This window comes from Haliotis rufescens, unplaced genomic scaffold (assembly GCF_023055435.1).
Source record: "Haliotis rufescens isolate VD_foot unplaced genomic scaffold, xgHalRufe1.0.p SCAF_11, whole genome shotgun sequence".
NCBI classification, from domain to species: Eukaryota; Metazoa; Mollusca; class Gastropoda; order Lepetellida; family Haliotidae; genus Haliotis; species Haliotis rufescens.
This window is the reverse complement of record NW_025963791.1, coordinates 40,626,024-40,646,728: the sequence shown is the minus strand read 5'-3', so window position 1 is coordinate 40,646,728 and position 20,705 is coordinate 40,626,024. Positions and strand designations below refer to the sequence as shown.

The 20,705-nt window shown below is 38.7% G+C and overlaps 1 protein-coding gene across 5 annotated transcripts in view; it reads right to left on the bottom strand.

Moving 5' to 3' along the window:
• Positions 1-20,705, bottom strand: part of LOC124142325 (axin-1-like) — a 32,897-nt gene that overhangs the window by 12,020 nt on the left and 172 nt on the right. For 2 of the 5 annotated variants that reach the window (XM_046510739.2, XM_046510737.2), the window contains exons 2-6: positions 10,378-11,436; positions 9,123-9,140; positions 6,979-7,122; positions 444-546; positions 27-173 (exon numbers count right to left, since the gene is read on the bottom strand). In XM_046510739.2, the coding sequence (XP_046366695.1) occupies positions 27-173; positions 444-546; positions 6,979-7,122; positions 9,123-9,140; positions 10,378-11,366 (1,401 nt within the window). In that variant the 5' untranslated portion in view covers positions 11,367-11,436. Of the gene's footprint in view, positions 1-26; positions 174-443; positions 547-6,978; positions 7,123-9,122; positions 9,141-10,377; positions 11,437-19,612; positions 19,680-20,361; positions 20,701-20,705 lie in introns of those variants that run through there. The other 3 variants (XM_046510740.2, XM_046510741.2, XM_046510742.2) reach the window with 3 other exon arrangements.

Below are 20,705 nucleotides of genomic sequence, written 5' to 3'. Positions count from 1 at the left end.
AAGATGGCCACCAGGCTCTTACCCACCTCACTCAAACATCTCAACTTCTCATCAACCTTGGCCCCTGCCTCCCGTTCCTCGAGGACAGCCTGCATCCTCTCGATCAACATTTGTGCAAACTGTTGTGGGTCAGACTCTGCGATATTGCGATCTTTGGGAGCCCTTTCTGTCCGCTGGAAGTGAAATAACACCATATAATATCTATCGGAAGAGTCATTGGGCATAGATGGTATTATTTTTATCATATTCCATTGTTTCATTCATTTAGACACATTAATAAAAATAAATACAAATAACTTGGAGAGAGTGAGTTTTTATACCATGGCTTATTCATTCAAAGTTCGCACCTGAACAAAAACATGAACTTGTATAAGAAAGGATTATATATGTGAAGTAATTTGTATAACATTAAGTGCAGTAAGAATGACAATCCTTTTACTTACAGGGATAAATTGTGAATGAAGCATTAGGTTTGGCTCCCGGTTCTGTTGTGCCATGGTCTTCATAGCCTTACGTTGACGCTTAAGATTGTAGTGAGATGCATCACTGAAAAGATAAAAGTTGACATGTTAACACTGACTAGTGATTGAATAAGCAGTAGTTGCCTGCATTGCCGACTATGGGACACAATTGGCACTGGTTGCTTTACCACTTTGGTAAAACCCCTACTGGATTTGAACCCCAATGGCAGCCTTGCTACACAGTGGGCTGTGACCACTGGGCCAACCAACAATCATGGAACAGTAATTAATTTACTAATTAGTACTATAAAAGGTATATCAGGGTGTTTTCATGTTGATATGATCCTATGTGTCTGGTCTTAGTAAGGTCATCGCCACACAGCCTTATCGAGAAGAGCAAGTATGGTCTTACACCGCTTTCAGCAATATTTCAGCAATATCATGGCAGGTAATGGGCTTCACAAAAAATTGGGGAATCAAACCCGGACCTGCCATGTGATGAGTGAATGCTTTAACTACTAGGCTACCCCATCGCCTCCATAAAAGAAAACAATACCAGTTTTCCACAAACAAATGATAAAAGAAAAATATAACGTGCCCTAGTCATAAAATGAATGAATCTTTGCCATGACAAGCTTACAGGTCAACCCCAATTCTACCCCAAACACCCCCAGGTATTTCACGCGAAATCTCTCAGTACCCACTCGTCTCCACCGATGTAGTTGAGGTCAGCGACCTCACATGTACACACAACATTCCCCACCCTGCCTGGCACTGTATCCCATCACTACCATCAGCCATTACAGCCAACCATCAATACACCATTTAAGCTGCTGCTATAAAAAGTAAAGCTATCTTCACCATCAAAGCAGATTTTACTTTGATTGTTGCTATCCACAAAAGGTAATGGAGACAAGCCTTTGAGTAATTAGCGATAATGTCTTCCTCAATGTTTATCAATTAAGTGTCTAGCTTAATCCCCCATTGTTTACAGAGTTTTATTACAGGTGCAAAGGCATACAATAGACTGCCGGGGCGTTTTATGTTCCGTATTCCCTGTAGTGACTCCAGGCATTCTTTTGATGAAGTAAAGAGAATGGCTGGCAGCAATAAAAGTTCCTCATATTTCCATTTGGACTGTTATATAATTCTAGATGAAAGAGGAACTTGTTTAATACCTTATATATGAATGGTTGTATTGAGCACACACCAGCATAACTTGAATGTTTTCTTTTCTTTAAAATATGTTTTAATCTCTGATGTAGGTTTTGTCCTTGCCCCAACTCCTTAATCTACTTCAGAGCCCTGGCATTAATCCCATACTTTATCTTTGACAGTGGTAATGTAACTTAGTAGAACTTTGTTCTGTCTTTGTATTACAAATGAGAGGAACTTGTTTAATAACAACCAATGCTGACTTTTTCTAGCCAAGTGTTAATAACACCTAATAGACAATTGTTCTGTAAATGAGCAGATTCCAATATTAATAGTGCCTCAGTGCCAGAATCATGTGTTTTATTTGATATTGGTGCTGAAACAAAAAGTGGTACTACAACTACAAGTACCAGAGAGCTTCAATATTACTCTCTTTCTCCCCTTGGGGTGCAATAATGCTGAATTCATACAATCAAATCTTCAAACCAAAAATGTATTAGTCAGTTTCTATTTATTTTTCATATGGCCTGCAGCAAATTCTTGGGTTGGTCACCTTTCAATTGTATGACCACAACCAAGATCAGCGTTTCCTTGACTTGGGGGCCATATTCACCATATCTCCCTGACTGGGGGGCTATATTCACCGTATCTCCCGGCAGCCCTGAGTCAGAACAACTGGACAGCCAGCTAACAGTTTCAAGCTTCACTGGAGGTGCCCTTATTGTCCCTTGCTACCATTCAACCCAACTAAGACAGACCCTCTACACAAAGAAAGTCAGCCCAAGGCAAGCCTTCTTAACCTGGAGCAGTCTACCGGGCTAAGTTGGCTGCCCCATATCTTTTGTTACCAGTTTTCTCTCCCAAGCTTGCTTTGCAGGTCCTATCCAGCTCCTATGAATGAAACGAGTCCACAACTCACTGATCAGGGCCTTGTACTAACAGCCAATATGGCTTCCATTTTGAATCCTCTCTCTTCCCCAGGAGATGGGAGACCTTCAATTTGTTTTATCTATCAATCTCAGGATTCAAAACTCAGAGCAGGTGCCCTTAAGGTTGTGATAAACCATCAAAGAGTGTCTAGTGCATCAAATGAAGGGTACCAAGCAACAAAAATTCTGAGGGTTGGAACCCGTTTCTCATGAAATGTTAAATTTGTGTGAGTAACTTGCAATAATAAATACTGATAAATAATCTGGAATTTTTAATAGTTCAAAATCATTTCAAGAACATGGCAAATTATTGTTCTTAAACCACTTCCTTTTTTAGTTTTTAAAAATTATTCAGATATCAAATTGTTGAAATAATACAAGGAAAAAAAGATATATATGTTATTGTGTTCTCATTATACACTGTCTATAGAGTAACCCAATTTCCATTGCACCTTTCTAACCTAACATCATCCACACGTCATTGCAATATAGTCAGGACTAACACACAAAATGTCCCATCCTTTACTTCTCATCAAATTTACCAGACTGTCTGTGTAATGATACACTAGTACAGGACATACCTCCTGACCTCCCCACATTCCTCGGTGGACTAGTCTGTTGTGTGAAGATTGGACAGTGTCTACTCCAAAAGAGGGGTGGAAACACTTACACCAGATTTTTTACATTCTTACAGGAGCATCAAAAGGCTAAGAAGAGACAGATAAGCAAACAACTGCAAAAACACTTTATGGTAAAGCTAGTAGTTTCTTACACAGAGACCTCTCCACAACAATCTGGATGTATTCTTGAAACAGTTGATAGAAATCACCACAAAGTGCCAAGTCACGTTATCAGTTTGTGAATGTGGGCCCTCCTCCTTATTCCTCAAAACTATGTCGTAACTCACTGATCAGATGCCTGGAAGACCATGCAGACATCTCACCTCTAGCATTCACACAAGATGTAAAAAATCTACATACCTGCCATTTCACAACCTATTACACATCAAACATGTTCTGCTGACAAAGTTGAAAAAATATTTAATGATTTTAACCCTTGGTATGAGCTAATTAACAAAATTTCACAAAATATTAATCACATCAAAATCTCTTTTGACATTTGGGATAAAAAGTAATCATTTTACAAACAGTCTTTCATATTCCCCCTTCCTAAGATTCATCTCCCTTTCATTTCACCACCCTTTTTTTCAGAAGATCGTCAAAGAGACGAGGTTTTGTCATCATCTATGTGGAGTCTTTTGACTAACGCTGATTTGAACCATAATGCTCTTCATTCGATTTTTTGGAGAAAATGAACTGACAACAGAGGGAGAGCAGACACTTTAATGCCAAGATCACTCATTGTATCGTTGTTTTCAACAACATATTACAAAGAAAGATGAGGCAGGGTTGATGTTAACAAGTTAATGGAAACTCGGGTTGGATAAACCTTCGAGGCAAATTAGTCTACTACTTGAAAGCTACTGCTGAACTCCATTCTCAAGCCATGCTCTTAGACAAACTACAAGAAATCTCATAAAGAAAGCCAGCACAAAGAGACATTTACAAGCATTTGTGTTCCATGACAAGATCAAACCAAAGGAAAGTTTAGCTGAACAAGAAAAAGAAGGAGTATAGTCCGACATGATATATAGGCCTGAGTTGGAGGACCGTGTTCTCTGTACTACTATCAACACAATCTCACTGTTGTGGGCCAATCACAGGCCTGCACTGGACCAGGTAGAGCTTTTGAAGATCAAAGCACCATGCTATTCATTAGATAAAAAGCTTTCCGCTATGGAAGTGGCTAGGCCTTTTATAAACAAGGCATAAATTGCTTGATGGGGGCTGGCCTAGGCGTTTGAAGTTTGCATGTGTGTTAGGCTCGACTGATTGTCAATGGCAAATTGATCGCCAAAGAGGGTAACATAATGGGGCGCTTCCCAGTCCCTCTGCTTCAAAGACTGTCAGACAAAAGCCTGCTCACATGTGGATACGGCTCGTAATCACCCGCCATAGTAATTTAATTACTACAAAGAAACATATAACATGAGTCGTGCTCATGTTTAGGAGTGGGTTTTCGGTAAAGAACACCTTTCTGCTCCATGAACAAAAGGATACAGAGAAACAGATATGCTGGATGGCATAAAATACCACAGCAAAAGTTTTTAATTCTGTGTAAGGGAAGACAGAATATATCTGTTAGAAGTGACGTGGGTTTCTGGTTCGGGATATAGGAAACCTTTAAAAGCCTGTGTACGGACATCAAATAAGTCATGAAAATATTGGCTTACATCAATAAATGAAGTTTTGGATTTCAAAGGGACTTGTCTGTATCGAGCACATTTCTTCCTAATGAAACGACAAAACATATCTTTTTATCAAACATGAAATTCTAAGCAGATTACTTGTTAGTTTCTCTGTTCTAAAACCATGTAGAATTTTATCGAGGGTTTATGCACATCCTTTGTTCCAACTTCAAACGGAACTGTCCTCAGTGGTTATATTTCAGGGGACATAAAATTGCAAAATAAATTGTTTCCCAGCAATTGATGCCTTAGCATAATGTTATTCCCTATGTTTTGATATCATTATTTCTACACGATTCTTTGATTCAGAAATATGAATCATGGGACATGTCCGAATAGAGTGACTTTAAAAACTGATAAAAAAAAGAAAAAATGAAATTGAATAAACCTGCCCAATTTAATATTCCTTTTCCTAAAGTAAATATAAATCATCACAGTCCAGCACACATAATAACTGTCATGTAATCTCCCAATTTAATAATTCTCATGACTTATAAGTTCTTGTCAGAGAAAAAAAACACCCAACTGAGCAAAGCAGTTTTTCTCGTCAAAATTGCCTTTTCTCCTCACAAATTTACAGTCAAGATATATGTTAAACGAATTTCTATGAAGCGTCAATGCTAAATCCCTCAACTGTTGAATTGTCATTGAAGCTTCCCATAGCACATGGGAATGAATTCATCTAGTCTGTTCCGCTTGAATGATCAAACACTGGCTAGTAAACTAATATCACCCTGCCTTCCATCTCTGCTTATGATCACTCAACCGGAACATGATTACTGGGGGCCCCGACCATATTTTGTGTTCAACAATGGTTGAATGTGGACATAAAATGTTGAAGATAAACTAGCACCTCTTTGTTATTCAGGTCAGGCCATCTGTCTGATGTATTCAAAGCACCCATGCAACCACGGGCAACATTGTACCCAACCTCTTACAAGTCACCTCTGATGAATAATTTTTCATGTTTAATGGCAAAAAGCAAATCTTTGATAAATAATTCTACTCTTTATGCAAGACTCAGTGACTGTTGTACCTGACCAGGTTTGAGCTTTAGGAGAAATGTTAAAAGAGCATCTCAAATGTTTCCACGATATATTATTTATAAAGCTTTATGTACACTTCAAAGAGAAGACATTGGATCATGGCTGACAACGATTGATTCCTCGTGATCAAATATTAAACATCTTTCAGACAACTGCAGTGAAAAGATTCATTGCCTTCCAAATCACAAACATCTGTTCACATGATGGAAAAAACACTCTGCAGATGTAAGTGATGACACTCTTTTCTGTCGGAAGATAAAATGGCAGAGGTTTTGGAAACACAATAACAACGCTCTTCTTATCTTATTTTTTCAAAAGATAACTCATTTCTCGGATTTGTTTGATGTAAATAGACAGCTTATCATGTTTCTTGCCATTTGATAACAACAAAAATAAAATCTTGACATTAATATTAATCACTTTGAACTTCTGGACAAGAGAATTTGAAATGTTCCAAAACACGATCTCCAGAAAGACATCAAAGTGGCCATCTAAACAAGACAAATTGTCACTTTCACAGTGAATCTACTAAAGACACTTGACATGGAATGCTCTGTGAAATTAAGCGTGGAATGGGTGGGCGTCTGTCAAATTGTAGGCGTATATCAAGTGTCTTAAGAGCTCCTTGAAACATGCCTGGTGTACACAAAAATATATCTATTTTAATTATTGCTTTTTGTTTGTTTAACACTGCACTCAGCAAGTTCCAGCTTTATGAAAATGGCCCTCTAAATGATGAAGCCCGGACAAGACAATCCAGTAATCATCGATATGTTGGTGAATGAGTGGGTGAATGGGCGGAACGCTCTCTGATGTTGGATACAATATTCTGTATGTATCACATATCCCTTAAATACGTTCCACAAGACCTGCAGCTGTCAAACTTGTGGGTGATAGCCTGAGCATTAATCCTCAAAATCAGGAGAGATAGAGGCCCTGCATCCCGCAATTACCTGATCAGCCATTGTATCCAACCAATCCCCTTTGTAGTTACGTGTATTATCATGGGACAGTGGTCTATTTTTCATACGAGTGCCAACCATATGTATATCACGCTTAAAGAAGGCAATATTACTTACATGCTGCTGTCAGTGACGGACATGGTGTCGTCAGTAAGGGCGTCACTCGAGAGAGACTGCAGTTCGCTGTCTTGAGCCGAGGCAGGTGCGTACGACACATGGTTTGGGTAGGACGAATGGCGAGAATTACAATACAGTGGGTACCTGAAAAAAAAAGAATTAAATTTCATTTTGTATCAAACTAGCATGAACAACATGAGTTTGGAAATAAATAAAACTAATGGTAATATTAGTGTCAACAGTGTCAAGAGTATAAGTCTCAATACCTCATATATGTACACAATGTATATGTATGTTTATTTAATAAATTCCACTAATATCAAAGTTCAACTAGAAATCGTTGCAACACAAGGGTAGAACATGTCAACTTTCGATTTGCATGCAGTCTAAGTTCCTGCAGACGCAAGTTTAAAATGGCTATTGTCCCAGTGATGTTCATTCTAGTGTCACATGGCTGGCGCTCATGTTTTCTGAATACTTATATCTCAATCCATGCAGTTAATGGAATTTATAAAAAAAACGTCAAAGCTGTTGATCAACACTTTAGACCAGTCAGCATGGACGATCAAAGCAGCTCGGTTGTTTGATAATGGGGATAGCACAATAGTATCTGCTTGTGTTATTGACAAGACCCCATCAAGTGGAACTTGACAATGAGCAAGGCCTACCAGATATCCATATCATCATAAGCTACGAATTAGTTACCATTGATGAATAGCCGACATAAAAGATCAAAACCACACTTCAAAAACATTATGTATTTTGATTAAAACATAAATGTAGAAGACTGTCCTAATCAATATTCATACTGCAAGCGTGCGCTTCACTGCTTTGAAGATCAAAAGACATCGGTGGCTGTTTTGAATCAAAATTCAGATTCCAGTGACATTTTATCAGGAAGCTGCTAACATGGAAGTTGTTTATCTTAAAGCTCCACAGATCACGTTTTCCTGCCTTTACAGAGAGCACTCGTTCATATGAAACCCTCCAGCTGACTGACCCTACACCTTCAAGATGGATGAGCAATTTATACCTGAACCGTTACTGGAGATAATACGGTACTTCATTAACACTCTTAGCGTTTTATTATACAAACAACAGTGTTATCACATTAAACAATATAATTTAATGTGACCATCCAACATACTTATCTCGATACGTATGCGAGGTAAACATGTAAACAATTCAGAAAGTTTTAAGCAGTGCTCATGCTTGGAAAGATTATCACAGACACATGCATGGTCTGGTGCAGCTAGCGGTGGAAAGAACAAAGACATTTGCTTAACTTGGCTGAGATAAAAACCAAGTCCACTATGAGACAGCTGTGACAGTTCGTGGCCACAAATGGGTGCATATCAATGTACAGTGGAGATAAAAACTAATATTGTCTGGACAGAAAGCAGGGATGGGATAACGTGAAAGTAAGGCAGGGAATATGACAAAATACAATAGGGTATATATGGAATTGGTTAATATATAGCAGGTAGGAGTAGGGAATATGATTAAATATAGCATGAAACTTGTAAGAAAGGGGATATGATAAAATATAGCAGGGAGGGGATACGATAAAAAAGAATTCTGGTGTACATGGTGTAGGTGGGGCTAGTTAAAAAACAGCAGTGGGGTAGGGGAACCACAAGGCAGTGTTGAGAGAGAGGGAGGGAGGGAGGGAAATGGAATAGTGCAGATCTGGGAATGGATAGAAGGGGATATTGGGCTTGAGGATGTTTGGAAGGTTTCTGACGAGGCATAGCTACAGCTGGACAGGGGTATTGCTATATCAGGGTTAAGCAATGGAATGGTATTTGTACTTGAGTAATGAGGCATCTATGATCACCTAATTGCTCAAATTAAATCATGGTATGAAGCAATATTTCTAATGGCAATATCAACACAATTACTGAACTTCATAGAGTAGGCACACCATAATGTAAAATGAACGAACAGAACAGTATATAGAGCATGGAGGTGCTCGTGGCTTGAAAAGTGAAGCTAGCATATTGAAATGAGGAAATAAAACTTCAATCATGTGTTAGTGTTTTGCAGCCTGAGAGAAAGTAGCAAAAAGCTTTAACATTAAACTGAACAAACAGCACATGTGCGGTAAGTGCATTTTGCAAGAGACTCAAACCAAGTCTACTCACTGCTGTTTAGATGAAGGGCTACAAGAAAAATGTAGACTTATATACTTGCTGTACCCTCTGACATTAATTATGATGACAACATAACTCACTAAAGGAACTATACTAAAGACTATATACTTGCTGTACCTTCTCAGACATTAATTATGATGACAACATAACTCACTAAAGGAACTATACTAAAGACTATATACTTGCTGTACCCTCTCAGACATTAATTATGACGACAACATAACTCACTAAAGGAACTATACTAAAGACTATATACTTGCTGTACCCTCTCAGACATTAATTATGACGACAACATAACTCACTAAAGGAACTATGCTAAAGACTATATACTTGCTGTACCCTCTCAGACATTAATTATGACGACAACATAACTCACTAAAGGAACTATACTAAAGACTATATACTTGCTGTACCCTCTCAGACATTAATTATGACGACAACATAACTCACTAAAGGAACTATGCTAAAGACTATATACTTGCTGTACCCTCTCAGACATTAATTATGACGACAACATAACTCACTAAAGGAACTATGCTAAAGACTATATACTTGCTGTACCCTCTCAGACATTAATTATGACGACAACATAACTCACTAAAGGAACTATACTAAAGACTATATACTTGCTGTACCCTCTCAGACATTAATTATGATGACAACATAACTCACTAAAGGAACTATACTAAAGACTATATACTTGCTGTACCCTCTCAGACATTAATTATGATGACAACATAACTCACGAAATGAACTATATTGAACAAAAAAGGTTAGGGATCATGAATATATTTGGGATATTTCTTGTAGTGAGCAATGAGCAATTAAAAAAAATATCCCCAAAAATATTCTTTATTCCTAACTTTTTTTGTTAAGTGTAGATGGTCTTTCTAACTTCTGATCAAACATGTCAAGTTACATTTCATTACATATAAATAGCTTGAAACAAACTTGAATTCTTTTCAACTTAAAGGTCCATACATCAATTGAACTTTCTTTACTCTACACGAGTGAGGGTTTAGAGTATAAAAATGACACTGTTTGGTAACATTTCATGTGTATCACAGTGGGGAACATTGAGACTGCTGTACCCAGGCCACCTAGTCCATGCGGAGACACCAGTGAAGGATGAAAACCAGACAATTATTTCTGTGCAAAACTTTTCAATGGGGATTTATCCATCAACTCAAGTTCAGTAATAACCTGTTCAAAATGATTGCAAAAAGACAAGAATTCAAAGACTCACCCTGATATCGTTTCTGTCCTCTTAGCACCAGACGAATCACTGCGGTAGGACTTATGTGAGAGAACTTTATGAAACAAGGGTGGCCCCATAGTGGTGAATTTGCTGGACTCTGTGTCTAGTTCCTTGTCCTCTGGTAAAGATGGCAGGGGACCGGGCTGGGACATGGGTCGGGCACTGTTAGAGCCACTGGAGTGACTGGACTTTGGACTATCACCGTAGGACTGAACATATTGCACATAAAAATCAGAGTTCAAGAACGCTGGATATGTCACATTTCTCATATACAATTCAACTTCCGTAGCAGCTGTGTCATAAATATACTGATCAACTGCCATTTTCCTGTTGATTTTGTCCGAAATTTCTTGTTTTGTTTCTTTTAACAAACACCTCACGCCATCATTGCGTACGAAATGCTTGTAGATGGCCTTGACTAAAGAAGGGATATTGGTGCTCTGCGCACTCTTGCGCTTGAGTCCCTGACATGCGAACCAGAAGTCCACTTCCAGCGCACCACCACCCTCCTTATCCAGGTACTCCTTGAAGAGCTGGACGCCATCGCTGTCACTCAGGAGGTGGTTCAGATTCTCCGCCCACTTCAGGTGGGGTGGGGTGCTGTTCTCGGTAAAGGGCGGGGAATTGGCGGCACTACCTTCTGGCTCATAGCCATTCGGAGCTTCCATCTCTTCATGGTCCAGCTTTTGTGAAGAGGTACAGCTTGATTTCTCAAGATTCGATTTTCGCGGCGTTGCAGCTGGGGAATGACTTACCTCCCCTTTGTTCGAGGCGGCACTTTTGGTACTTTTAGTGGACGACTGACTCCTGTTACTCTTGTTGGACAAATGACTTTTGTGGGAGCCTGAGCTTTGTGTGGACATACCCCCATTTGACTGAAGCTCATTCTCCTCCCCGGGGACTGGCGGTCGCGGGGCAGATTCCGTGAAGTTGTTACCGCCGGAGTCATTGAGAAATTCATACACTTTGCTTGTCATCCTCGTTGGGACTCAGCATCTCCCATGAGGCCCGAGTTTGTCGTGCTGCCACAGTGTCTTAGAGCCACATCTGAAAAGACGACAAGATGAATCATTACGTTCCTGCAGTATCGTTGTCAACTTCTGACAGATTTCAAATCAAATATGACCGATCGTAAAATTGCCCGAGACTCGGTGTGACCCAAAGCATTTTTCACCAATCAGATATTCAATTGTTCAAATTAACCCACCAAATCTGATAGGAAGACATCATTCATTTCAAAAGATAATAACGACGTGAATATCAAATGAATTAAACTTCAAAATCTAATATGACACTGTCTCCAAAAAATTCTATTCTCTTATTGATCAACACATACTTTGCTCAAGTCTAAGCCAAGTCCACACTGTACATCTCCATCGAGGAAGAATGTCTATTTTGGCACAGGCAAAGCTATTTTTTATGTTAGCAAAGGATGAAGCTGACGATGGTCGTGTAGTCACCTTCTCTCAATCAATGCACAGTCCCGCTATCAAGCAAACAAGCTGATTGGTCATCGCTTACACAGTTCAAGCTTGCTTTTAGCATCAGAGAGCATGTTTGTGTGGATGATTTTGGATTTTTGACCAAAACTCGAGAGAACCATGCAAACAAAAAGAAACCTTTGAAATTCTACTTGTGATGGACTCCGTGTCAACTGACCCTGCATCTCATTGCTCCCTCCTAAATGACGAGGACACAAAGTAAACTTAGCATGCATGGCTTGGATGGAGTAACATTAATAAATAGTATCATGTCAAAGTATTTTTCTGCATCCAAAGATTTTTTGATACAAACGCTAAAACTTTTCATCCACATTTATCTTAATTTTCAACAGTTTTTTCAACTATGACTAACATGCATGATCCTCGCATGTTGCCTCAAATCCGTTTCATGTCTAATAACTGAAACCTTTTGAACTAATTTATTAGCTGACACTTGTATTGATTGATTGATTATGGCTTTATGCCACTTTTAGCAATCTCAATATATCAGAGGGGGACACCAGAAATGAGGCCGACACATACATATTTTCTTACCAAGAAACACAAGTTGATAATCACAGATTCACTATTCCCAGCGGCGACATATGATTCTCAAATAACATGCTAATGGAATTGCTGTAAATCTTTGTGAAGCACTGCACATGTGTATTCAGTAGATCTCTTAAAGCCCTGGTTTCGTGCAAGTAAACTCAACTTTTTTTAAACAATAAACTTCCAACAATACTAAAACCATTTTGACCTCAAACAAGGCAGCCTTTTTCTGATAGTACAGAGACGTGGTTCAACTCAAGGCTGTTTGAATACCACTGACTTCGTGGCTCCACAAATCATTTGATTTATGCTCTAATACTACTCGCGATCTCAACTAAGAACAGTTAAGAACCCTGAAATCTTTGAGACGAGAGGCCTAGCCTTTAAAAGAAAGTCCTACCAAAGTGAATACCATCAGTAAAAGAAGAAGTAAAAGACTTCCACCAACCCTACAAGCTTGACCCGAGAAACATTACATTAAAATCTAAGCTAAAAGGTTTAGTTCTGTAGCCATTCTCCCTTTGACGTTGTCAGTTCCCAAAGATACATGTGGAGAGAGGCTTTAGGAATATGCTTGCAGTTTGGGCTTTGATGTAAGGAAGAATGTTCTCTACTGTAATGAGAGGGCTCAGTCACCCAAAGCACTTCAAAGAATCTCCAGTATCGAGATCTGTGCTGGGGAATCCTACATACAGCCATATGTTTGCAGCCTTGCCCACATCCAACCAGAAAAAACACAGGCCAACTAAGACGAGTGAACCTCGTGACCTCGGACAAAGGGAGGGAAATCCATCTCTTTCACTGCCATAAACAAGGGCATAATTTTGGCTCCTCTTCGTAGTGGCCTTAAGTGACATGGGGGGGATCTTTGACAAAAAAGACATGTTGTATACACTCTCATGACAGGAAACTGAAAGCAAATGTTTCTCAAACACGCTCAGTCCATGGAATTGATGCAACACAGACTTTCACCACTTCACAAGATAATTTGCACTTAGGAGTGGTTCAAAGTCATCAAAGTATGCTTTAGCTTGATAAGGATTTCTTAAAACCATAAAGCTGCAATATTAATTTCCTATCCAACCATGAAACACTTTGACAAAATCTTCCTTTGGTGCAAAATAGTCCACATGAAGAGACTAACAGCTTGCTAGGAAAATTAAGACCATTTCAAACTTTAATGAATAAATTGTAGGTGTTCTTTTTCATTGATCATTACAATGATTCACACATTTTCAAACCTTTCACCATACATACTGTTTTGATCAGTTCATGAAAAATATAATCACCTCTACAACAGATTAGCATGAAAAATGTACATCAATGACAAAAATTCAGGGATAGAAATGACAACTAGTCCATTAGTCCTACTAGTGAAAATCTGAGGGATGAGTTGTTTTATCCCTAAATCTTCTTGTTTTACATACACTAGTCCAAAATAAATGGCTGGGAATGACCAATGGTGACGACCCAGGCAATTCCATGCAAGCTATGTCATTTCCTTTACACATGTTTAAACAAAAGTGCGAAACACATTAAACCTTGAAAGCAAGTATTCAGTATGACATACAATTAGCATGGAACAATATTCCAGCAAAATGTTGTGTTAATCTATTTCTGTAAGCCTGGAGAGACATCAGCTTGCCAGCAAGGTTTAAGCTCAAGAAATGGCCCGATCGATGGTGCTTGTCCCTGCGAACCTCATTCACACAGCCTATCAGTAATGCTACCCGTGTCTTCCACAGGCACACCACCTATTGTTCAATCAAGACTATTCCACTCGCTAGCTTGCAACATGCAACCTGTACTCATTAATAGCAGATTTTGTCCTATTCCACAGAATAAAATATGGCAGAGCTAATACAATCTGCTACAAAGCATAACACCACTCTCTGTCTCCTATAGGATATCGATCTTATATTCCATGGTTAGGACAATTAACTTTGTCATTGGTGACCTGTCAACTCTTCCTCAAGGATGCATGCTCCACAGCGATTAGTCTTAGCATGATGTAGTGTGTATGTCATCTCTCACTGTCACAACACAAGGAGGATATAGCAATTTATAGCATGTGTACATCTACTAGGTGATTATGGACTGTTTACAGACAATAACATTCCAGAATTCACATCTCGGATCTGCTGACCTTTCATACAATGTCTTCTGAAGGCATTTACAATTTTTCTCAAGAATTTCAGCCACAATATAAAAAAATTTCCAAGTAGAAGACAATACGTGATCAACTGACCTTTATAACCGACTGAAATAATTAATTTCTCAGTGCAAAGTCTACACAAACAATTGAATAGTGAGACAATGGATTTCACACCAAATAAGGAATATAACTTCTGCATGCCTTCCTATGACTAACGAGTGTATATGGGTGATGGAAAACAGAAACATTAACAAACCGAGCTAGATCTGTTCTCACTTGACCAGCCTTTGCATACACACAAGGAATAATACATCAAAGGGCATCATATGTCCAATGTGTTAAAATCCAATCACCAGTTCATGTTAATCAAAAGATTAGTGACACGCGAAGCTTTGATGCCTCGTTACAATTGTTAATATTCCTTTATTCCGCCAGCAGGAGCATCATGTGACAAGTTAACACATGGTCAGTGGATAACGGACGTATCAACCTACACAAAGATCAGGACTATCAAGTTCTCATTACAGACTTGCTATCTCAAATTATACGATATCTCTAACAAAGATTCACATTCATAATGGCAGTCTTTATTGTGTTCTACCTTTTTTGGTTTTAATCCATTAATTCACTACGCAGTTTGTTCTTTGATATTCAAGCTTGTAAATACTACGAACTTTGCTTATTTTGAAAAGAGAACTTGATATCTGTCTCGCTATGCATATGGCTGGTTTAATAGAAGCATGACAGATTAAGGTCATCATCTGAATTTATTTCATCTGGTCAATAAACAGGATGAAATACCATCTCACTTCAAAGGGTTCCCACACAATTACTTATACATACATAAATTTCATCTCGCTTAGTTCCTCAGATGTTTCCAAATTATGCATACATTCATCTGCAAATATAATTTTAATGACTGGCAAAGAATTAATGGAAAAGCTGTAGGATACATTGGACATTTCTCTCATTGTATGTGTAATTCATTATAAATATTACAGACCCATGGGAATAATTTGTGCAACAGTCGAATAAACCAATTTAGGTCCGCATGTATGGTGTGAGAATGTAGAATCTTTGTGACACATCTGTACAGTGTCACATGTGTTACCGCTGCACATATACATGTTGCATTAACATTCTACTGTGACACCATCTTGTGAAAACATTCAAAAATACTTCCACTATAGAAAGTTCAGGAACAATTTGACAGGAAATGAATTTATGAATATAATAATATATTCATAAATTAAATGACAAAGCCACACCTGTCCTTTTTTTAAGCATTTCTAATTAGAATCCAGGCTGTAGAGGTCCACCATTCCTCATATGAGCAGACCAACATAATATCAAACAATACATCGGACTACTCATCAAGGATGCCAAGACTTAGTTATCATTAATAATGCTGTTATGACAGTGTCTGAAAACCACAGACAACAGGAAGGGGAAGTGGGGAGGATGTGGCCACCTAATTGTTCAATGAAACACTAAAGGTGCGTCACTGTAGTAGTATGTGTGTCACACTTGTGAACAAGGAGACACGGGTGTCAAGTGGGACTGTGGTATGGCACTGTGGTATATAGTGTCTCACTATGGTAAAACATGTGTCACTGTGATATATAGGGTCTCGCAATGGTATAACATGTGTCACTGTTTTGTTTGATGTTTAACGCCGCACACAGCTAAATCTGTAAATAATAGAGTCTGGACCAGACAAACCAGTGATCGACATCATGAGCATCAATCAATGCAATTGGGATACAATTACATGCATCATCCAAGTCAGCGAGACAGACATGTGTCACTGTGGTTTATAGTGCCACACCATGGTATAACATGTCACTGTTGTATTAGTGTCTCACTAAGGTTATAGCATGTGTGACTGTAGTATTATAACCTGTGTCACTGTGGCATAACCCATGTCTCAATGTTATATCATGTTACCATGGCACTGTGGTAAATAGTGTCTCACTATGGTATAGTCCAAAGAACAATGCGTGTTGTTTCAGTGTTACAACAGCAAATGTGTGTTGTGTTGAATCTGGAATAATACTAAATGTACGGAGCGTGTCAATGCCATGCATCATTTACAAAACATCCAATGTCTGTTCCTGTCAGTGATACATGCATGTTGCATGTCAATGGTGTTCCTGTCAGTGATACATGAATGTTGTATGTCAATGGTGTTCCTGTCTGTGATACATGCATGTTGCATGTCAATGGTGTTCCTGTCAGTGATACATGCATGTTGCATGTCAATGGTGTTCCTGTCAGTGATATATGCATGTTGCATGTCAATGGTGTTCCTGTCAGTGATATATGCATGTTGCATGTCAATGGTGTTCCTGTCAGTGATACATGCATGTTGCATGTCAATGGTGTTCCTGTCTGTGATACATGCATGTTTCACGTCAATGGTGTTCCTGTCAGTGATACATGAATGTTGCATGTCAATGGTGTTCCTGTCAGTGATACATGCATGTTGCATGTCAATGGTGTTCCTGTCAGTGATACATGCATGTCAATGGTTTTCCTGTCAGTGATATATGCATGTTGCATGTCAATGGTTTTCCTGTCAGTGATACATGCATGTTGCATGTCAATGGTGTAACACCAAATGTGTTTGCATCAGTGACAAACTACTGATATGTCAGTGGTGTAACACACAGACCCATTCAATCATGAAGTGTATAGAATATCAGTTATAAAAGATTATGACAAAGTTGATATCTTTTTCAATTTAACACACACTGACTGGCACCAACAAGAACAATGATTAAATTCACAGATACAAGGACAAATTGTAAAGTATTGTCGAGACCACCAGCTGATACACTGAAATACTATCCCTCCCTACAGCCCTTCAATATGCCAAGCCCGGGATATAAATGATGTATACAATATCTACCCCAGATGCTACAATGTTTTTAATTTCATATCTACCCAGCTGGTGTCCTGTGGTGAGATGGGAGTGTGCTATTACCTTTACCAATAACATCAAAGTGATCTGCCAAACCAATGACACAGTGAAATAATTTCACAAAATTTCAGCTTTTGTTATACTGTGAACAAATGTTGCTGCACAGAGGAATAAACATGGCCATATTTCAATTATTTAGCCATATGGATTATGATGAGGTTCAGCCATTCACATCACACTGTGTTTAACCATGATTCAATTGAAAATATCCCTTTGATGATGGTCCATTTTTTATTTACACGATCCCCACTGTGCAACATCTGGGTTTCCTATTTCAATTAAATGAAGATAAAACCACATTGTAATCGTCACGGTGATTAAACTATACTTCATTTATTTTTTACATCTGGTAAATCAAAGGGGCTGTTGTACTCTATGAAACCAGTTGCACAATAATTGCATGAAATGTTTGAACCAGAATATGATTTAGCAAATGGTTTGAATATTAACACCAAGGCATCAATCCCATAACAATGTTATTTGAGCATTGATAAACATTGCACTTAGATTAGAGGGTATTTTCAAACATAAGAAGGTAGGAGGATATCAAATGTTACAGTCAATACTGGGAATGTTTTCATATCTACAATTTTATCTGGTTCAGCACCACCAGTAGATCATTAGCCATAATGGATTAATCGCCTTTCATCTATGGGAAACATCAGCTGGTATGGAACATAAATGACACTATTTATAAAGCGAAGATATATATCTAGAATTAATTGAAAAATAGATCTATATTAATTGGTATAAAAAATTGACTATTCAAAACCTTTATTCTAAATTTATTGTAATTATTTCATTATTATCCACCATAGTAAAATACTTTTATAGTTATTAAACCTCACTTTCAAAGGAAGGAATTGTACTTGTCCATAGTACTATTGACTGTCCGTCCAAATAAAATACTTCACTAGGAGACTGAGACAGGCGACCTTTTCACATCGCTTGACTTTACCACTCTATTCACCCCTGAATAGTAAATGTAACAACCAAACACCAACTGTGACATAAAGACAGTACCTAGTCTGTGTGACAAGGGTTTCACCAGCAGAACCAGGTAATATGGGTGTGTATTGCACTGGCTAGAGAAAATGTATCACATTGTGAATCAAGCTTGCCTGTGTGATCTATGTGTGTGGTCTAAGTACATGTGTTGGGAGCCCTGATAGGAGGAGGTCAGAACAGTGAAAGATTACTACTCTAACATACTGGCAACACTCTGGCAATATCAAATATCATTGCATCCATTTACAAACAACCCTGGAGCAGTTATGTCGAGATAAATTCTAAGATGTTTCTTTTCACTGGCCTGAGTTAACCAGCATGTCAATAAACAAGAAAAAAACTACAGTAGTCTCATTGGTATTGCACAGGCCATTGAGCATGGGCAATGCCTGTGTTTTCTGCCAACCATAGAACAATAGGATGCTAGCTTTAGTCTACCCAATAAAGGCCTGTGTGACCTAGTAAGGTTGTGGCAACAGTCCCGACCCCTAGGATGCAGGCCTGACCTAGCCGAGGTTTATCTCGCCTACTCCCCGTTACATTGACTCATTAATCTTTATAAACTGCACGGGCTATATCAGACTATATACTGCATTTTTCCTTCCAGTAAATCCAACAAAGCACTTCGTGTATAGGAGTGAGGTCTAGGTGATTTGGCAATGCCCTCTCGATGGTAAATCGTGCTCTTTCTAACCCGATCATAGAAACAGACACACTTTCCCCCTGGAAAAGGGGATCGTATGACGTTATACCAAACCAAAGCGAGCTATCTCCCCGTACCACAACTAGCTGGCGCTACGGCCGAGAAATTTTATGGCTACTACCTCCGTTTCTGTGCTGCTTTACGACCCCCTCCTTCTCCTTTGACTAAACTGGAGGCCACCGGCACCTCTGAGTTTCACAGCAAATCGTTTTCGCAAGCCGCTCACCCCAGCTCAAAGCTAACATGGCTTCATCACAAAATGTTTTTCATATTCACCTTTCTACCAAACATCTAAGCAAATATGCACCAAAGATTATAACCCGTCGTTACAAAATGCATACCTTGGAAGAAAGCAAGACTTATCGGCCAAAACAGATCAAAGTGGGAAGCTAAGACCGACTCCGTGTGTCCGCCATTACACTCAATGCAAATGGCGTCGCCCTGTATTCAGACAAACGCCATACACACACGAGAGACTGTTATCCAAGAAGCATTAATAAAAGTAATGAAATAAACTAAATGTACTATTAACCTACTACAACATAATTACAAAGACATGCTCATCAGCATTGCTCGGAAGGGCGTGTATCGCACGTACGGACTATTTGTATCATTATACATTGAAATTAAATGCATTGATATCCTATAACATTAATATTACCACTATTAAATACAGTTAACATTAAACAATATATAGAAATAATATAAATAAATAACAGCCATCCTTTAAATCCAATTATGATACAATATATTTACTGCAGTCAGCCCGTTATGTGATAAAAGGAAAATATACACCTAAGTATAGAAGTGTAGAAATATAAACACTGTTCCATAATATGCAGTTAGCGGAACTGTTACAATAGTGTACTATAAAGAGTTGACCAAGTGCGCCGAACACAAACACTATTAGTAATAGCTATGCTCACGCTTAGAAACTCCCCGTTTCCAAAAATATATATACAACAAGCACATGTCACCCAACCGAGATTCATAATCAATAACAGCGCTTCGTTGCGGGAATAAACTCTAATATATAAACAAGGCATGTCCAAGATTGCGATGACATGTTATTAGTCTGGTGATAACTTACCATATATACATTGTAAACAATAGAGGAATATAGCACATGTAATTGAAGCAGGTGTATCTACGGTATCCAATAGAGTCCACCTGGGCAATCACGGCACACAATCAGTGTAGATACGAGCAACACTTATTAGCTGTGGATGAGGCGATGTACTCCAAAATCCAAATCACACATGAACTATAGAACCTCTTCGAAGGGGTAATCACAGCTAGAAAATCCAGTGAACGACTTTTGCGAATAGCAAGCTTTCCACATATATGATTCCGTGGCCCCGCTAGTCCGTACTCGACGCTACATGGAGCATTAGGACCTGCATATGGCGACCGACCTAAAGCTCACCGCATGGC